The 20,058-nt window shown below is 40.2% G+C and overlaps 1 protein-coding gene across 1 annotated transcript in view; it reads left to right on the top strand.

Annotated features, from left to right (window-relative positions):
* LAMA3 (laminin subunit alpha 3) overlaps window positions 1-20,058 on the top strand; it is a 434,613-nt gene that overhangs the window by 35,074 nt on the left and 379,481 nt on the right. Inside the window, exon 2 of the mRNA XM_042780249.1 lies at window positions 3,096-3,248. Within this exon, the coding sequence (XP_042636183.1) occupies window positions 3,096-3,248 (153 nt within the window). The remainder of the gene's footprint in view (window positions 1-3,095; window positions 3,249-20,058) is intronic.

The raw sequence follows: 20,058 nt of genomic DNA, 5'->3' as shown, positions 1-20,058 counted from the left end.
TGGTGGTTCAAACCCACCAGCCACTCCTCGGAAGGAAGGTTGGGCAATCCTACTTCCGTAGTGATACTGCCTCGGAAACCCAGGGAGGGGTCGCTATGAGTCGGGGCTGATTCGACGGCACATAACAACAACAACAACAGACATACCTGATCATTCAGCCTGTCCACCCATTTATCCATCTGTATGTAGATCAATGCTTGCCATCAGTGACAACTCAGTACTGTATATGCAAAAGGGTTAATTTTTGTTGTCTCTACCTCTTGTGTGCCTCTCTATGTCTTCCTCTTTCTCAGTACCACCATGTTGATCACTCACTTCTGATACATTGCCTTTCCCTTCACCCAAATCAATACTTGTCTCTACCTATCTAGCAGTGTGAAACTCTACTGTTTCCTCATCTGTAAAATAGAGGTGGTGATAATAATCCTAGGATGAAAATGTGAAATGCATGGTGCTCAAAACCAACCAAACCCATTGCCATTGAGTTGATTCCTACCCATAGTGACCCTTTAGGACGGAGTAGAACTGCTCCATAGGGTTTCCAAGGGTGTAAATCTTTATTGAAGGCAGACTGCCTCATCTTTGACCCGTGAAGTGGCTGGTGGTTTGAACCGCTGACCCTTTGGTAAATGCTTTAATCACTATACCGTGAGAGCTCCTGTAGTGCATGATAGGTGCTCTATACATGCTCACTTTAATTATTATTTTAAAATTGAGAATCACTGTAATAACACAAAATCCACCATTTCCAGTCTTCATATCTACACTGTAAAATGTAGGTTAAAAGCTTCTTCATTCTTGGAAGATATTTGCTTCCAACTGGATGTAAGTCTTTTAAACTTTGCAGAGTTTTAATTTTCTTATCAAATAATTAAACTAGTAAAATGTCCTCTAAAAAATGTGAAAATGAAATTCATTCAAGTGAAAAATACTAATAAATGTTTAGATGTCCTAGTTTAGTTATTAATTATGCCTTTTATTATGATAAGGAGCTGTTGTGGCACGGTGGGTAAGGCATTTGGCTGCTAACCAGAACGTCTGCACTTCCAACCTACCAGCTGCTCTGTGGAAGGAAGATGAGGCAATCTACTTCCATAAAGATTTACAACCTTGGAAACCCAATGGGGGTTGCTATGAGTCAGAATCGACTCGATGGCAGTGGTTTTGGTTTGGTGGGTTATTATAACAGAATTTTATAGAAAGAACCCAAAATTTGTTTGGAAAGTTGATTTGATCATTCATTTAGGAAATATTTATGGAGTTTCTAAACGGTGTGCTAGACTGAAGTTATATAGTGAAAAGTAAGACAAATGTGGTCTCTGACCTCATGAATTTCCATTGATGGGGCTGTGTACTCCCAAGTGCTACCTCTGAGCTATGTAAATGTCTTTATGAAATGTTGAGATAAAGTTTTACATAAGCATATAACAACATATTTTGAATCAGTGACAAACTAGGTGAAAACTTTTGGTCACACATCAGGATTGAATTTATCTTTGGACATTTAAGAATTAACTTCTAAGATGATTGTCAGGGGCAGAGCTATCCCTTTGTCCTAGCACGTTTCTGGGGAGGTTGAGGGTATACATTTGCTTCTTTGTTCCCCTCTTACACAGTTATGCTGTAAGATAATTTAGTTTGAGAGGAGAGTAATTAACTGGGTAAACATGATCTTTTGACCTAATTAAAATGTACTTAATATGTAAGAAAAGCCCATATTCAACTTTTTAGCTTGTAGTGGCTGTAATTTTAGATTTCTTCATTGAAAAAACAATAAAAATAACCTGCCTACCAACAAAGAGTCATTTAGTAAAATACTGTTGTTGTGTGCCATCGTGTCGAACCCGACTCATAGCGACCTCTCCTTGGGTTTCCGAGGCAGTATCACTACGAAAGTAGATTGCCCCATCCTCCTTCCAAGGAGTGACTGGTGGGTTTGAACCACCAGCCTTCTGGTTAGCAGTCTAGAGATTAACCAAACAGATGATCATCCCAGTAAAAATGGATTCCCATTTATATACTGAATTAACTCCCAACTTCTCTCTCTGATAATCACAGCCCAGCCACATCTCCCTCATTTACATTTATCACCTTTTAATATTTATGCTGTTATCAAACTGGACCATATAGCCTCTGTGCCTTTGCTTGTGCTGGATCCTCCACCTGGAATGCTTTCCCTGTTTGCCACTCACTGTCATATATCAAAGTACTGTCTATCCTTCACAGGCCAACTTAAATTCCCTCTTCTCCTCCCTGCCTTTCATGAGGTCCATAGAGTATCTTCTGCCCTTGAGCCCTAGCACTCTACTAGAGCATTTCATCTCTTCCTTAAAATTTTTTATTATAATTTGGGTGAAAGTTTACAGAGCAAATTAATTTTCCATACAGCAGTTCATACACATTTTGTTTCATGACCTTGACTTCAATTCCCTACAATGTAACCGCTCTCTTCCTACTTCCTCCACATAGTTACCTCTTCCTTGTATCCTTCCCTCCCATGCACTCCCCACCCCCCAGCTGTCTGCCTGTGCAAGCACTGACCTTCTGTTCTCCCACAATTGATCCCTCCAAGGAGTGTATCTTCCTGATGTAAATGTTCACCCCATATGGCTGTCTTTTGTTTGGTTGGAAGTAGGGCATTTCTTTTACCACTTACCTTATGGTTATCTGTATACTTTAAGGCCTCCACTGGGACTGTGGGCAGGGATCCTCTTTGTGTCCTAATGCCTAACACAGGCACGTCCCTAATGCCAAGACCAGGATTTAAGAGTAAAAAAGAACTTGCCCAGGTGAAAACATCTTTGCATCCCAAGTACCATAGGCTTGTCTTTGTCATATAGGAAAGAAAAACATAGCAATAAAGATGGAAGATAAGTAATATCCTAGAAACACAATATACAACATAAACGACGATATAGTTTTCGATTAAATGAAAAAGAGAAAGCCTTCCATCTTCAGAATATGTTATGATGATTTCTAACAGCTAACATCTCTAAGCTGTATAAAATAATCTTGGTACTTCTTTTATTAAATTGATAAGAAAAAAATTACTTGAAAATAAAGGGAAAACTTCCTTTTTTTTTTTTTTTTTTCAGGGCCAGTTCTGTGACTATTGCAATTCTGCAGACCCCAGGAAAGCACACCCAGTCACTAATGCAATTGATGGAACCGAACGTTGGTGGCAAAGTCCTCCTCTATCCTCAGGCACACAGTACAACAAAGTCAATGTCACTTTGGATCTAGGGCAGGTGAGTTATGCTTTTGGTTGGAATGGGAAAAATTAGTTTGAATTATTGCTTTTGTGATGATTTCTGATATAACCATAATTATTTTTAAAATCCAGATTTTAGTTTTAATTCACTAATCATTGTTAAACCTGCTATATTGATATTTATTTAACACCACAGTGCCTGGCACAATGCAAATACCTAGACCTGCCTGTTAGATGACCTAAAAAAATAGTTGTAAATAGTTTCACTGGCAAAGATATTTTTAGAACATTCTATTTTCTGGAAACCCTGATTGTGTGAACACTGACTACCATAGCTTTTGGCCTGTTTGCCCAGTTGGCCTATGGGGGAACCTGACTTCAGGCCTGTTGTCTGTGGTCAACTAAGATGGTCCTTGGGATACTTGCCCCCTGGTGTGTACACTTTGTATAAGCAAAGGCTTGAAGCAGGTGAAGGGATTACTTACACAGATATCTTTCTTCCACATAGAAGGAATAGCCTTGCAAATGTGACCTAAGGTGGAACTTGTCTGAAAAGTGCAAGGAGCAGACAGTAGGCCAGTATCATTGGAGCAGAGTGATCTGGGATCCGGGAGGGTGGTGGAAGAGAAAGTTAGAGAACAGATAGGGCTAAATCATATAGAGCCTCATAGGTGATGGTGAGGACTTTGGAATTTAAGTAAAATGGAACCCATTACAGAGTTTCAAGCAGAGGAATGACATGATCCAATTCACATTTTAAAAGATCTGCCTGGCTGTTTTGTTGAGGATTGTAGAGGAGTAAAGGTAGCAGCTAGTGGTGGTGGTGGAGGTAGAGAGAAATGATTGGGTTCCAGATAGATTTTGAAGATAGAGGTGCCAGGATTTTATAATTCAGTGAATATGGAGTATGAGAAAAGAAAGGATTCAGACTTTTGGCCTGAGCAACTGGAACTGCAGTTTACAGAAATGAGGCCAATTGTGGTAGAAGTAGGCTTGGAGGATATAATGGGAGCAGTTTGGACATGTTAAGTTTGAAGTACTATCTGGACATGCAGGTGGAGATGCTGACTAGGCATTTGGACATATGAGTCTGGGATGCTTTGTGGGCTGGATATAGATGTTTGCTGTGGCTTTTGTTAGATTTATTCTAACAAAATATTGGAAGGGGCCCTGGTTGCACAATGGTTAGGCACTTGGCTACTAACCAAAAGGCTGGCAATTTGAACCCATTAGCCACTCTGCGGGAGAAAGATGTGGCAATCTGCTTCTGTAAAGATTACAGCCTTGGAAACCCTATTGGGTCACTATGAGTCAGAATTGAGTTGACAGCAAAGGGATTTTTTTTTTGTTGTTGTTATCCTATTTGGGGTTCCCTCAGCTTCTTGAATCTATAAGTTCATGTATTTTGACAACTTTGGGACGTTTTCAGCTACTATTTCTTCAAATGAATTTTCAACTCTACTTTCTCCTCTTCTTCTGGGATTATGATATATGAATGTTAAATCTTTGTTCCACAGGCCCCTGAGACTCTCTGTTCCTTTTTTTTTTTTCTCCCTATTTTTCAGATTAGGTAATTTGTAATGTTCTATCTTCAAGTTTACTGATTCTTTCCTTCATTATGTTGTTGTTGTTGTTATGTGCTGTTGAGTTGGACCCGACTCATAGAGACCCCTCCTTGGGTTTCCAAGGCAGTTTCACTATGGAAGTAGATTGCCCAACATTCCTTCCGAGGAGTGGCTGGTGGGTTTGAACTGCCAGCCCTCTGGTTAGCAGTCAAGGGCCTTAGGCAGTATGCTACCAGAGCTCCTTCCTTCATTATAGTTATTCTTTTTTTTTTTTTCCAGGTCTGAAGGGTGACTTGGGGCCATAGTTTTGGGGGTTTCACCAGTGTCTATCAGATCAGTAAGCCTGGCCTTTTTTATGATTTTGCGCTTTGTCCTACATTTTTCTCCCATTCTGTTCAGGATCTCCAATTTTGATCTCTTTCAGAGTGGTTGACATTGGTAGCCATGCATCATCTAGTTCTTCTGGCCTCAGGGTCATATAGGCTGAGATTCTCATGGTCCTTTGGACTATTTCCATGTGTCTTTGATTTTATTCACTCTTCTTTGCTGTGGATGAGGAGAGACCAATAGTTGCATGTTAGAAAGACCACTCACAAGCTTTTAAGACATGAGTTGCTATTCACTGAAGAAGGATGTATGTAGAACAATGTTTTTGTTTACTATGTTCTGCTAGTTGAGCTTGATGTCCCCCATGACCATGGTCTCCAGCTTGCAGGCCCAGCAACTTACTCCCTCAAGGTGCTCAGGTGTGGCTAAGAAGTTATCCTAACTTTGCCTCCTGTTAGGTTTAAACCACATATGGACATTTTTTAGCACATACAAATACATATGTAGGAATACCATCTGCCAAACCTATGTATGGCCGTGGGTATATTCCCATTTGCCTATCCATACCTGATCTTCTTGCCTGTTCACCTATGTATTCACTCATAGATAAGTGTTTGCTGTTACTGATAATGCAGTATCATGTATGTGATAGTATTTCCCTTTATTGTCTGCACCTTTTGTGCACATCTCTCTCTCTTCCCTTCCCTTAGTGATATCATGCTAGTCACACACTTTTGTTATATTGCTTTTCCCTTCACCCATATCAAATGTGTCTCTTAACATTATATTTATTCTTTTTAAAATTTTTATTGTGATTTGGATGAAAGTTTACAGAGCAAATTCATTTTTCCATACAGCAGTTCATACATCTTGTTTCATGACATTGACTGTAATTCTCCACAGTGTAACAGCTCTCTTTCCACTTCCTCCTCGTAGTTACCTCTTCCCTGTGTTCTTCTTTCCTATGCATTCCTGTCCCCTGAGCTATCTCCCTGTACAAATACTGCCCTTCTGTTCTTCTATGATTGATCATTGTAAAGAGTGTATATACCTGATGTATAAGTTCGCCTGTCTGTTGTTTGGCTGGAAGCCATGGGGGAAGTTCAATTCCAGACCTGAATGATAACTAGAGGCCACAGTCTCAGGGACTTCACCAGGCTCTATCAGACCAATAAACCTGGTCTTTTTTTTTTTTTATGATTTTGAGTTTTGTTCCACATTGTTCTCCCACTCTATCCAAGATTTCCTACACTGATCACTTTCTGTATGATTGACAGTGGTAGCCAGACACCATCTGGTTTTTCTGATCTCATGGTCATATAGACTGGGAAGAGGTTCGCATGGTCCACTAGTCTCTTGGACTAATTGTTTCCATGTATCTTTGGCTCTCTTCATTCTTCTCTACTGTAGAAGAGGAGAGACTCATTTACATCTAGATGGCTGCTTGCAAGGTTTTAAGATCCCAGTAGCTACTCACTAAAATAGAATGTAGAACAAATATTTTTGTGTAGTGTGTTATGCCAGTTGAGCTTGATGTCCCCTGTGACCGTGGTCCTGAGCCCACAGGTCCAATAACTTGCTCCATCAGAGTGGTTGGGTGTGGGTAAGAAGTTATCGTAACTTTACCCCCTGTTCTAGGTGTGTGGACATTTTTACAGCACATACAGATGTGTATGCAGAAACATCGTCTGCCAGCTTTATATATGGTCATGAGTATATTCCCTTCTGCTTAAACATACCTGATCATTCAGCCTGTCTACCCATCTATTTACCCCATAGATTAGGGTTTGTTATCACTGACAATGCAGTATTTTATATATAAAAAGGTTTATTTTTGTTGTCTGTACCTCTTGTGCACTCTCTGTGTCTTCCTTTCCCTTAGTGTTATTGTGTTGGTAACTTGCTTTTGGTATATCGCTTTTCCCTTCAATTATATTTATTCTTATCAGGCTTATCTAGTGAGTTGTTTATTTTGGTTATTGTATTTTCATACTTTCCATTTTTTTTAAAAAATGCCTTCTTTTTTTTGGTAAGATTTTGTATATTTTCATTTGTTTCAAGAGGATTTGTCATTATTCATTGAATCATTTTTAAGATTGGTGCTTTAAAGTCGTCAGATAATTCTATCTTGTTTTGTTGTCTGTTGGTTTTTTTTTTTTCTCATTCAAATTCTGATTTTTCTGGTTGTTGAAAAGTCAGATCAAGAGAAAATATACTATTAATTAATTAGTATATTCTTTACAGAAGTAGATTGCCTCATCTTCCTCCTGCAGAGCAGCTGGTGAGTTTGAATAGCTGACATTCTGGTTAGTAGCCAAATGCCTCACCCACTATACCACTAGAGCTCCTTAATTAATTAACTACTTTCTTAAAGATGGGAGAGATAGTTTTTATACAAACAGAAGGGAGAGAACTGTTGCTGTTATTACATGAATTTGCTAGGTGCTCACAACACTAATACTAATATTAATACTAATTCTAATCTTCTGCAGGCTAGAGTTACATAGAGATGATAGTTCATATAACAATTGCTGCTTGAAAGAAATGAAAAAGGGAAATGCATTTCACAAGCTGGAAATAGAATGATAGTGACATTTCTTAGAATGAATGTGTTATCTCATCTTTGGTTGGTGATAGTTTTGTGATAGAAGGTCTCTTGTCTCTCAATATCTTTAACCCATATTTTTTGTTCAATTAGGACTGTCCTGAGAATATTTTCACCATCAATTTGTATCTGAAATAATTCAGGGAGATCCATTATGATTCAGAAGACTTTATAACCCCAGTTTCAACTATGAATTAGTCTTATCTCTCTAGTAGCTAACCTCTAGCATTAATTTAGTCAGAATCACTTGATGACAGTGAGTTTGGTTTTTTTTGGTTTAGCATTAATTTAGAAGCTCTGGTGGCACAGTGGTTAAAGGACTCAGCTGATAACCAAAAGATTGGTGGTTTGAACTCACCAGCTTTTCTGTGGAGAAAGATGAGGCAGTCTGCTTCTGTAAAGATTTACAATCCTGGAAACCTTATGGGACAATTCTACTTTGTCCTATAGGGTTGCTGTGAGTCAGAATCAAGTCAATGGCTGGATGTTTGGTTTGTGAACATTAATTCAGTAGATTTTGCCTAAGTGATTGGTATTTACTTATTATGTTAGTTGTTTAACTGAATATTTCTATAGTTAATAGGGAATTTTAACCCACCAAAATGATGTGTACTGAACATACCAATGCCTACTGGACTTAGTCTTTTTTTTTAAAGCTATATTTTTCTTTTCCTTAAAAAATTATTTATTTTGTTTTTATTGTTGAGAATGTACACAACAAAACATACACCAATTCGGCAGCTTTTACATGTTCAACAGTGACATTGATTATATTCGAGTTGTGCAACCATTCTCATCCTCCTTTTCTGAGCTGTTCTTCCCTCATTAGCATAAATTCACTGATAAACCTTTTTTTGTTTTGTTTTGTTTTACTTAGCTTTTTAAAAGCACCCTTTTGATAATCAAGAGCTCTGGTAGTGTAGTGCCTAAGGCATTTGACTGCTAACCAGAAGGCTGTCGGTTCAAATTCACCAGCCACTCCTTGGAAGGAAGGTTGAGCAATCTACTTCTATAGTGATACTGCCTCGGAAACCCAAGGAGGGGTCGCTATTAGTTGGATCTGATTCCATGGCAATGCGTTTTTTTTTTTTTTTTATATATCTCAAATAACCCCTAACTAGGCTGGCGGTTCAAACCCACCAACCACTCCTCGGAAGGAAGGTTGGGCATTCCTACTTCCGTAGTGATACTGCCTCGGAAACTCAAGGAGGGGTCGCTATGAGTCTGGCTGACTCGATGGCAAATAACAACAACAACAAGAGTTAAATTAAGACATCAGCATAAGAATAATTTAGCTATTTGCTGGTTTCTCATAGACATTAACTAAACCAAAAAAACCCAAATTCGCTGCTGTCAGTCAGATCCAACTCATAGTGCCTTAGGCACTACACCACCAGAGCTCCTGGACTATGACTTACATATTAATGAAGATAATTTGTACTTCCATTTCCTTATTGAGCTGCTCTGTGGGTGATTGAGTATGGGTTCTAGAAGCATCCTTCCTCTGTGCTTGTCTTCACTGCTTACCAACTCTGTGACCATAGCCAGCATACTCAGTGGCTTTCTGCCTCAGTCTGCTCACTTAGAAGATGAGATAATAGTGCTTATTTTATTTAATAAAATAAGTGTGAATCCTCAATAAACACACATTATTAGTTATAGACTCATAACTTGCATGCCTCTAGAGAATGCTACAATACTGTAGAAAAGGCTTTAGAAAAGTCTGTTGTTGTTGTTGTTGTTGTTATGTGCCTTCGAGTCATCTAGGAACAGGAAAATCTACATAAATTATGCCAAACTGAAAATGTTTCTTTCTTCTTTTATGTTGGCACAAAATATACTTTAACAAGCATGTTTTGTTTTTTAAGATTCCTATTTTATGCCCCATTAGTAGTATCTGCATTTTCTTCTTTAAGGTGGAATTAACCAGTGAAAATGTCACTGAGCATTTAGCTTTCATAATTTAGTAGCAACATAAGGACCTTATGGAAGTATGTGTTTTGATTTATGATTGGGAAATAAAATAGAAACCTGGATCATAAAGTTGTTACTACCAAATCACTTTGTTCCACCTACTGAGAAATATAATCTAAGTCTGATGTGCCAGTTAGAGTTGTGGTGCTGGTGAAGAATGCTGAAAGTACTATGGACTGCTGAAAGAACTAACAAATCTGTCCTGGAATAAGTGCAGTCAGAATGCTCCTTGGACGTGAGAATGGTCAGACTTTGTCTCACCTACTTTGGTCATGTTGTAAGAAAGGACCATTCCCTGGAGAAGGATATCGTGCTTGGTAAAGTGGAGGGTCAACAAAAGAGGGGAAGACTCTCAACAGGTGGATTGACACAGTGGCTACAATGGGCTCAGGTATAGCTAGGATCATGGAGCTGGCACAGGACCAGGCAGTGTTTCATTCTGCTGTACATAGGGTCACTATGAGTTGGAAATGACCTGATGGCACCTAACAACAGCAACAACAACAACAACAACAACAACAAAATAGCCATTTGACAGCTTACGTTGTGATGAGATGATTGTTTTTCTTTGTCTTTCAGACTAGTGGGTTGGTTATTTTTCTTGTCCATCACAGTTTAACAAATAACATTTCCTACAGGTCTCCCTTCTTCAGTTTTACCTTTACAAGATGGCAAATATAGGAAGGATTTGTGATTCATTAGAAGCAGTGTTATTTTCTGGGGTTGTTCAAGTTAATTTGTTTTGTGATTGACTTATTTCACTCAGCATAATTCATCCATGTTATGTGGTGTTTTGCAGATTCTACATTATTCTTTAGCATTGCATAGTATTCCATTGTGTGTATGTACCATAGTTTGGTTATCCATTCCTCAGTTGTTGGACACCTAGGTTGTTTCCATCTTTTGGCTATTGTAAATAGTGCTGCGATGAACATGGGTGTGCATATGTCTGTTCTTGTCATGGCTCTCACTTTCTTTAGGATATATACCTAGTAATGGAATGGCTGGATCGAATGGTATTTCTAGTTCCAACTTTTGAAGGAATTGCCGTACTGCTTTCCACAGTGGTGGTACCTTTTTACAGTCCCACCAGCAGTGTATAAGAGTCCCAATCTCTCCACATCCTTGCCAGAATTTGTTATTTTCTGTCCTGTTGAACTTTGCTACTAGTGCTGGAGCAAGATGATATCTCGTTGTTTTGATTTGCATCTCTCGGAGCTCTGGTAGCATAGTGGCTAAGGCACTTGACTGCTAACCAGAAGGCTGGCGGTTCAAACCCACCAGCCACTCCTCGGAAGGAAGGTTGGGCAATCCTACTTCCGTAGTGATACTGCCTCGGAAACCCAAGGAGGGGTCGCTATGAGTCGGGGCCGACTCGACGGCACATAACAACAACAACAACAATAGCTAATGATGGGAGCTCTGGTAGCATAGTGGCTAAGACACTTGCCTGCTAACCAGACGGCTGGCGGTTCAAACCCACCAGCCACTCCTCGGAAGGAAGGTTGGGCAATCCTACTTCCGTAGTGATACTGCCTCGGAAACCCAAGGAGGGGTCGCTATGAGTCGGGGCCGACTCGACGGCACATAACAACAACAACAACAATAGCTAATGATAGTGAGCATTTCTTCTTATAGACTCATAACTTGCATGCCTCTAGAGAATGCTACAATACTGTAGAAAAGGCTTTAGAAAAGTCTGTTGTTGTTGTTGTTGTTGTTATGTGCCGTCGAGTCAGACCTGACTCATAGCGACCCCTCCTTGGGTTTCCGAGGCAGTATCACTACGGAAGTAGATTGCCCCATCTTCCTTCTGAGGAGTGGCTGGTGGGTTTGAACCACCAGCCTTCTGGTTAGCAGTCAAGTGCCTTAGGCACTATGTTCCCAGAGCTCCTATGACATATATTGCAAATCCTTGTTGTAGGGCAGTGAGTAAGGTGAACTCTGTTGTTGTTATGTGCCATCAAGTCAGACCTGACTCATAGTGATCCTCCTTGGGTTGCCGAGGCAGTATCACTACGGAAGTAGATTGCCCAACCTTCCTTCTGAGGAGTGGATGGTGGATTTGAACTGCCAGCCTTCTGGTTAGCAGTTAAGTGCCTTAGGCACTATGTTCCCAGAGCTCCTATGACATATATGTATTAGGGCCCCTAAATTTGCCCCTAGTTTTTCCTTGAGGAACTCTATAGTTTTAGGTTTCACATTTAAGTCTTTCATCTATCTGGAGTTTGTTTTTGTGTATGGTGTGAGGTACAGATCTTGTTTCATTTTTCTGCAAATGGATCTCCAGTTTTCATTTTGAATGGCTTTAAACAAAAATTTATTCTTTCACAGTTTCTGGAGGCTAGAAGTCTGAAATTGGGCTCTTGGCCATGTCGATTCCTTCTGAGGGCTCTGAGGGAGGATCTGTTTCATATCCCTCTTCTAGCTTCTGGTGATGACCAGCAGTCCTTGGCATTCTTTGACTTGTTGATCCATCATTCTGGTTTCTGCCTTCATCTTCATATCCTGTGTCTTTCTATTCGTTTATCTTCTCCTTTTTATAAGGATACCACTCATATTGGATTAGGGCCCACCCTACTCTAGTATGACCTGATGTTAATTTAACTAATTATGTCTGCAAAGATCTATTTCCATATAAGGTGACATTTACAGGCACTGGGGGTTAGGGTTTTTTAATTTTTTTTTTTTTAGTTTTTATCGTGATTTGGGTGAAAGTTTACAGAGCAAATTCACATTCCATACAGCAGTTCACATACATTTTGTCTCATGACATTGACTGCAATTTCCCACAATGCAACAGCTCCTCTCCCCCACTTCCTCCCCATCGTAACCTCTTCCCTGTATCCTTCTCCCATGAACTCCTGCCCCCCCGAGCTGTCTCAGCTTTCCTATTCTCCCATGATTGATCTCTCCAAGGAGTGTATCTACCTAATGTAAATGTTCAGCTTATATGCCTGTCTTTTGTTTTCCTGGAAGCCACAGGAGTGGGTTCAATTCCAGACTCTGGTGGTTACGTTTGTGTGTCAACTTGCCTGGGCCTGGTTGAGTGGCTGGGCAGCTGATAGTAGTTATTCCCCATGATGAGACTGGCAATCAACTCCATGGTGGGATCTACCACAAGCAGCCGAGTAGCTGCCTTTGGGTATGTGGTCTGCTTCCCATATATAAACAGCAGCTTTGAGAATGGTCTCTAGCTTATGGCACGCTTGGACCCTGCATGTAGCCGTGTCGTTGTTCAGCAGCCTGTCATGCTCTGCCGACCTTGGGACTTAAAATTAACTTGAATTAATGGCCTGCTGTGTGATTTGGTAACATTGGGTCTGTGCCTTTTTACTTGTCAACCTTGGGCTTGGCAGCCTCAGCAGCCAGCAGCTGTCTGAGTGAAGAAAAGCCTCTAGTTTCAGTGGGCTGGGAGCTGGAGGCAGAGCTGAAGCCCAAGGGTGAGGGGCTTTCACCCAGCCCCTAGAGCCTGGCACTTTGACCTTGGACTTAAAGCCTCCAAATTGTAAGAATAAACTCCTGTTTGTTAAGGCCATCCCATTTGTGGTATATTCTTTTCAGAGTGGCACTAAGTAGCCAGAACACAGACCTAAAGGCCAGCTAGGGACCAGCTCAGGGGTTCCATCAGGATCCTATCAGACCAGCTGTCCTTATTCATTCCGTCTTTTTTTTTTTTTTTTTTTTTAATGTGGGGGTTAGGATTTGAACATACATGTTTTGGAGAAATAATTCAAACTGTAATACTCCTTCAGCATGAAGTATAAGGGGAAAACTTGTGGTAGGGTATTGTCACAGTCCCCTGAAGTCAAGGAGAGTAGATGGGTGGAGGGGTGGCTCTCTGATGGGAACAAAGAGGCAATCAGTGTGAGGGCAAGACAGGAGCCGAGACAATGCAAACCTGCTTCATGGTGCTTCAGGGAACAACAGGAAAATCATCCTCATCAGAATTGTAAACCTTTTTTGTAATTTGCAATGTCTTCAAGATTAATGGGAGCTCTGGTGGTAAATATTATTATCCTGTTAGTAAACAAGCAAGCAAGCAAATAAACAAAGAAAAGCAAAGCAAACAACTCCAATAAAACCTCAAAAGGATTGAGTGTTTGCCCCAGAGGTTGGAGATATGAAGAGAAAAGGTAGAATTTCATCACGTTCTCCAAGGTTGCCAGCAGAAAGAGGCCTGGCTAGAACAGATGATGGTGCCTTTGTTAGAAGAGACAATCCATTGGGTCTTGTAGTGGTGAAGGCTCTGATGCCGAGGGTCGCTTGCTTCCTGGTGTCCCTGAGTGAGCAGCCACAGTCGATCCTGTGCCTTTCATAGCGTCCCATCTTGAGGGCCTCCATCTGACTTTGCTTTCTACCTGACGGCTCTTTCCACAGCCCTGGCCGCTTTCTCAAACTTCGTATAGAGCATCCAGGAAGTTCAGGATTTAATGCCCCTGGATGGACAGGAGTTGGTGGAAAAATGCCCCATGTTTCTGTCTCTCAATGGGATGGTTCTGAGGTACACTGTACATAATTCTTCAATGTACCAAGTGGGTTGGACCGTAGTTGGTCCTGGTGGTGATCTGCTCATTAACACAAAGGTTGTAAGTTTTTCTTCCTTCCTTGTCTCCACATGCCCTCCTTTCAGTTTGGGTGTCTTGAGATCAACTCCCAAATAAATTACCTGTACCCAAGTCCTTGTCTGAGGTGTGGCTTGAGAGAGGAACCAAACCAATACAAGGAAGAAAGGAATAGGGTTTAACACCTGCCCTAGGTGTTCACACAAACACTGTGAAAAATGCAATACCTAGTAAATTAAAAAACATTTATAAAACTTTAAAGGCAACAAAAGAAAGAGTGTTGTAACTTTTAAAGAGAACTTCTCATTACTCTACCTCCTTATTTTTTCATGAACTCACCGTAGATAGTGAACCACTAGTGGCCAGATGCAAACCCTGAATCCAATCATCTGAGAATGAATTTAGTATTTAGACTCTTTCTAGGATCTTTTTTCTTATCCTCTGTAACTTTTATGAGACTTTAGTGCATGAATCCAAAACATTGTTTTTAGCCCTTGTTTGTTCTGACTCAGAGGGGCGGGAGGCCTGGGCCAGTTTCAGATTCTTCTTGGGCATGAGTGCCTTGGATTTTAAGTTGGTTCTAGGGATGCTTGGCAGATGAGGTCACTATAGAATCTGACTCAGCTGGAATCCTGAGTGGATATAATCTAGTCAAGAATGTGAAATGGCTTTTGGTATTAACCTAGTCTTTCTAGATTCCTCAAGAATTCTCTAGACTGCAAGCTTCAGGAGACCAGACATCTTTTTGTTTGTTTGTTTGTTTCTTTCTTTGTGTGTATTTTCTTAACTTTTTACAGTAGTGATCTCATATTATAATTGTCCTGATGTGATTGAATAATTTTACTCAGAGTAATGTCCTCTAGGTTCATCCATGTTATGACTGCCATGTTTTGCAGATTCATTGTTATTCTTTAATGTTGCACAGTATTCCATTAATTGTTTATATAGTTTGTTCATCCATTCATCTGTATCTGATGGGCCCTTAGATTAGGGACTATATCTTTTTTTGTTTACTACCTGATGTTTGTTCTCAGTATCTTGTACAATATCTAGCACACATTCTCAATAAATGTATGCTGAGTTAATGTAGAATGAACCAAGGATGACTCAGGGTTTTCCCAGGGGATACTGGGAAAGGAGCTCTGGTGGCATAGTGGATAAGGCATTTGGCTGCTAACCAGAAGAACAGTGGTTCAAACCCATCAACAGCTCTGTGGGAAGGAAGGTGGGGCAATCTGCTCCTGTGAAGATTTATAGTCTTGGAAACCCAATGGGGATCGCAGTGAGTCGGAATTGACTCAAAGCCAGTGAGTTTGATTTGGAGTTTGGAGTACTGGTGGAAGCATATTTCTGTGACGTTAAACCTCTCTGGGTGAAAGCGAACCACCCTTATCTCTGTAGTTAATCAGATGGCTAGTTCCACTGACAACACTTGGGTCTCTTTGAAATATCATTTATATATTTTGTAGCAACAACAAAATCAGAAGATATAGAAGACCTTATTCAGATCATAGATGTTATTAATAAATATGCCCTTATTGAACATGAGGCTTAATCCTTGAGAGTAAATAATACATAAATGGGTAGAGAAATAGGTGCCAATAAGATTTCCTGGGCTTTTAGGGATGGAGTTTTATCCTTCATGCTACTGTAGTAACCAAAGAGTGTTACTTTGCCTTTGCAGTGCCTTTTAAGTGACTTACGCATTAGGAAGAATCAGGCAATCTAGCATTTTCTATTTATACATGAAAAACTCAAGGAAGCTGAGTGGACACAAAGCAATACACTGGAATCTCTGAGATGTCAATGTTTTTAGTTCTCTGACCCACTCCCCAAAACAGCATTGATGATACATGATTCATCATATAGTCATAATATTTAAGATCATAAATATCTTAAATAGATTCTAAGATCTTTAAACACTATTATAGAAAGTAATGTCTGGGGAATAGTATTTGATCTAAAAATTCAACTATACATTTATGGCCAAACGGGTTCTTTTTCAGCATTCTCTTTCTCTTTTGGTATATTTTCCATCATCTTTTACTTTTCCCAAGTCGTGAAATTGGATCAACTTTTACTCCATGTGTTACTGAAGAATATGCTGGCTGCTGAAACAGATAAATTCTGATCAGTGGCTAAATACAAAGCAAGTTTATTTCTTGTTCCAGTAATAGATGAAGCCCAGCTGATCCTGCCTAGGCAGCCCTCCTCTAAACAGTGGTTCAGAGATTGAAACTCTTGCCATATTGTGGCTCCACCGTGTTCACCATGTTATTACCAGAGTTGTCCTGAGGGTCTTCTCCACTCCAGCCAGCAGAAATGAGAAAAGTATGGAAGAGTATGGATGGGAATCTTTTATGGCCAAGGCTGGAAGCGGTCTGTTCTTATTCTGGAAGTTCTTATTCCATTGGCTATGATTCCATCACATGATCCCACCAAACTGTAGGGAAGGCTGGGAAATGTAGAAACAATTGTGGTTGGCAGCCTTCCAAGGGTCCATCAATCTTTCTCATTCATTCCAGAGTGATTACAATGAAACAAAAATTTGAATGTGTCACTTTCCCTGATTAGCATCTTTTATTTGTTCTCTATGACTTTCAGAATAAAGTCCAAGTTTCTTAGTCAACTCCTTCATAATTTAGCCTCTCCCTTTTCCTCCAACCTGTCTCTAGATGCCCTTTCTCCTGAAACTCTGTGCTCTATCGCTAGGGTCTGAACTGTAAAGGATGTTTCCTGCCTTGTTTTCACAGCTGCTAGGATACCTTCTCACCCTAGTTGGTCTGACTTCCTCCTTCCTAAGATAACTCAGGTGTCACGTCCTAGAAACTCTCCCCGGCTGCCCACTTACTCCCAGGTTGTACTGATTGGTGTTGTTCTTAGGTCCTATCAAGTCAACTCTGACTCATAGTGACTCGTATACAACAGAAGGAAATAGTGCCTGGCCCTACACCATTCTCCCAATCCTTGTTATGCTTGAGTCCATCATTGCAGCCCCTATGTCAATCTGTCTCATAGAGGATCTTCCTCTCTTGCGCTGTCCCTCTCCTTTACCAAGCATGATATCCTTCTCCAGGGGTCAGTCTCTTCTGACATGACCAAAGTATGTGGGACGAAGTCTGACCATTCTCCCTTCTAAGGAGCATTCTGGCTGTACTTCTAAGACATATTTATTTGTTCTTTTGGCAGTCTGTTCTGGTTCCCTAGTGCCACTCTGACAAGAAATATACCACAAATGGGATGGCCTTAACACATGAGTTTATTTTTACAATTTGGAAGTTTTAAATCCAAGATCAAAGTGCCAAACTCTAGGGGCTGTGTGAAATCCCCTCAACCTTGGGGCCCAACTCTGCCTCCTGCTCCTGGCCCACTGGAGCTAGAGGCTTTTCTTCATTCGGACAGCTGCTGGCTGCTGAGGCCGAGAAGCTCCAAGGTTAACAAGTAAAAAGGCACAGTCCCGATGTTACCAAACCACAAGGCAGGCCATTAACTCAAGTCCGTTGTAAGTCCCAAGGTCGGGCAGAGCATGGCAAGCTGCTGAACAACGACACAGCTACATGCAGAGTCCAAGTGTGCCATTAGCTAGAGACCATGCCCAAGGCTTCTCCTTACATATAGGAAGCAGACCACGTCCCATAGGCAGCTACTCAGCTGCTTGTGGTAGATCCCACCATGGAGTCTCATCATGGGGAATAACTACCACCAGCTGCTCAGCCACTCCATCAGGCCCAGCCAAGTTGACATAGAAATTTAACTACCTCACAGTCCATAGTATTTTTAGTATTCTTTGCCAATACCACAATTCAAAGGCATCAGCTTTCCTTCAGTCTTCCTTATTCATTGTCCAGCTTTCACATGCATGTGAAGCAATTAAAAATAGCATGGCTTGAGTTAGGTATACCTTAGTCTTCAAAGTGACATCTTTGCTGTTGAACACCGTGAAGAGGTCTTTTTCCCCTTTTTTTTTTATAACTTTAATTGTGAAAACATATACAAGACATTCGCCAGCATACTAACTTCCATGTTTACAGCTCAGGGATATTTATTACATTAAAGAGGTCTTTTTGCCCAGTGCAATACAAGGTCTGATTTCTTGAGTGCTAATTCCATTGGTGTTGATTGTGAATCTAAGTAAAATGAAATCTTTGACAACTTCAGTCTTTTCTGCATTTATCATGATGCTGCTTATTGGTCCAGTTGTGAGGATTTTCATTTTCTTTATGTTGAGGTGTAATCCATACGCAGGCTGTAGTCTTTCATCTTCATCAGTAAGTGCTTCAAGTCATTTTCACTTTCAACAAGCTAGCTGTTAATGAGACTTCCTCCAATCCTGATGCCACATCCTTCTTCATATAGTCCGGCTTCTTGGATTATTTGCTCAGTATACAGATTGAATAAGTATGGTGGAAGGATATAATCTGAATCACACCTTTCCTGATTTCAAACCATGCAGTATCCCCTTGCTCTGTTCTAACAACTGCCTGTTGGTCGATATACAGATTCTTCATAAACACAATGAAGTGTTCTGGGATTCTCATTCTTCACAATATTATCCATAATTTGTTGTGATCCACATAGTTGATGCCTTTGCATAGTCAATAAAACATAGGTAAACATCTTTGTGGTGTTCCTTGCTTTCAGCCAAGATCCATCTGACATCAGCAATAATTTCCCTCATTCCACCTCCTCTTCTGAATCCAGCTTGAATTTCTGGCAGTTCCCTGTCAATGTACTCCTGCAACTGTTTGTGAATTATCTTCATCAAAATTTTACTTGTGTGTAATGTTAATGATATGGTTCAATAATTTCCACATTCTGTGGGATCACCTTTCTTTGGAATGGGCACAAATATGAACCTCTTCCAATCATTTGACCAGGTACCTGTCTGCAGATTTCTTGGCATAAATGAGTAAGCACCTATAGTGCTGCATCCGTTTGTTGAAACATCTCAATGGGTATTCTGTCGATTTCTGGAGTCTTGTTTTTTTCTTTCACCAGTTCTTTCATTATGGCTTGGACTTCTTGCTTCAGTACCTTCAGTTCTTGATCATGTGCTACCTCCTGAAATGGTTATAGACCACTTCTTTTTGGTACAGTGACTGTATTCCTTTCACCTTCTTTTGATGCTTTGTGGATTGTTCAATATTTTCCCCCATAGAATCCTTCAGTATTGCAAGTTAAGGCTTTAATATTTTTCTTCAGTGCTTTTAGCTTGAGAAATTCTGAACATGGTCTTCCCTTTTGGTTGTCTAAGTCTAGGTCTTTGCATTTACATTTCATCGTAGTACTTTGTCTTCTTGAGCCATCCTGAAATCTGTTCAGCTCTTTTATTTAACCATTGCTTCCATCCACTTTAGCTACTCTCCATTCAAGAGTAAGTTTCAGAGACTTTTCTATCATCCATTTTGGTCTTTTCTTTCTTTCTTGTCTTTTAAATGACTTGCTTTTTTCATTTATCATGTTCTTTATATCATCCCATATTCATCTGCTCTTTGGTCACTGGTGTTCAGTGCATCAAATCTGTTCTTCAGGTAGTCTCTAAATTCAGATGGGATATGATGAAGGTCATATTTTGGCTCTCATGGACTTGTTTTAATTATCTTCAGCTTCAACTTGAACTTGTCTGTGAGCAGTTGCTGGTCTATTCCACAGTTCCTGGCCTTGTTTGACAGAACATAATGAGCTTCTTCATTGCCTCTTTCCACAGATGTAGTCTATATGATTCCTGTGCATTCCATTTGGTGAGGTTCATGTGTATAGTCACCATTTATGTTGTTGAAAAAACGTATTTGCAATGAATAAGTCGTTGGT

Source organism: Orycteropus afer, unplaced genomic scaffold (assembly GCF_000298275.1).
Source record: "Orycteropus afer afer isolate SDZICR_OR568_19922 unplaced genomic scaffold, OryAfe1.0 scaffold00030, whole genome shotgun sequence".
Classification (NCBI taxonomy): Eukaryota; Metazoa; Chordata; class Mammalia; order Tubulidentata; family Orycteropodidae; genus Orycteropus; species Orycteropus afer.
Note: the sequence above shows the minus strand (reverse complement) of the source record. Positions and strands in the feature narration are given on the sequence as shown.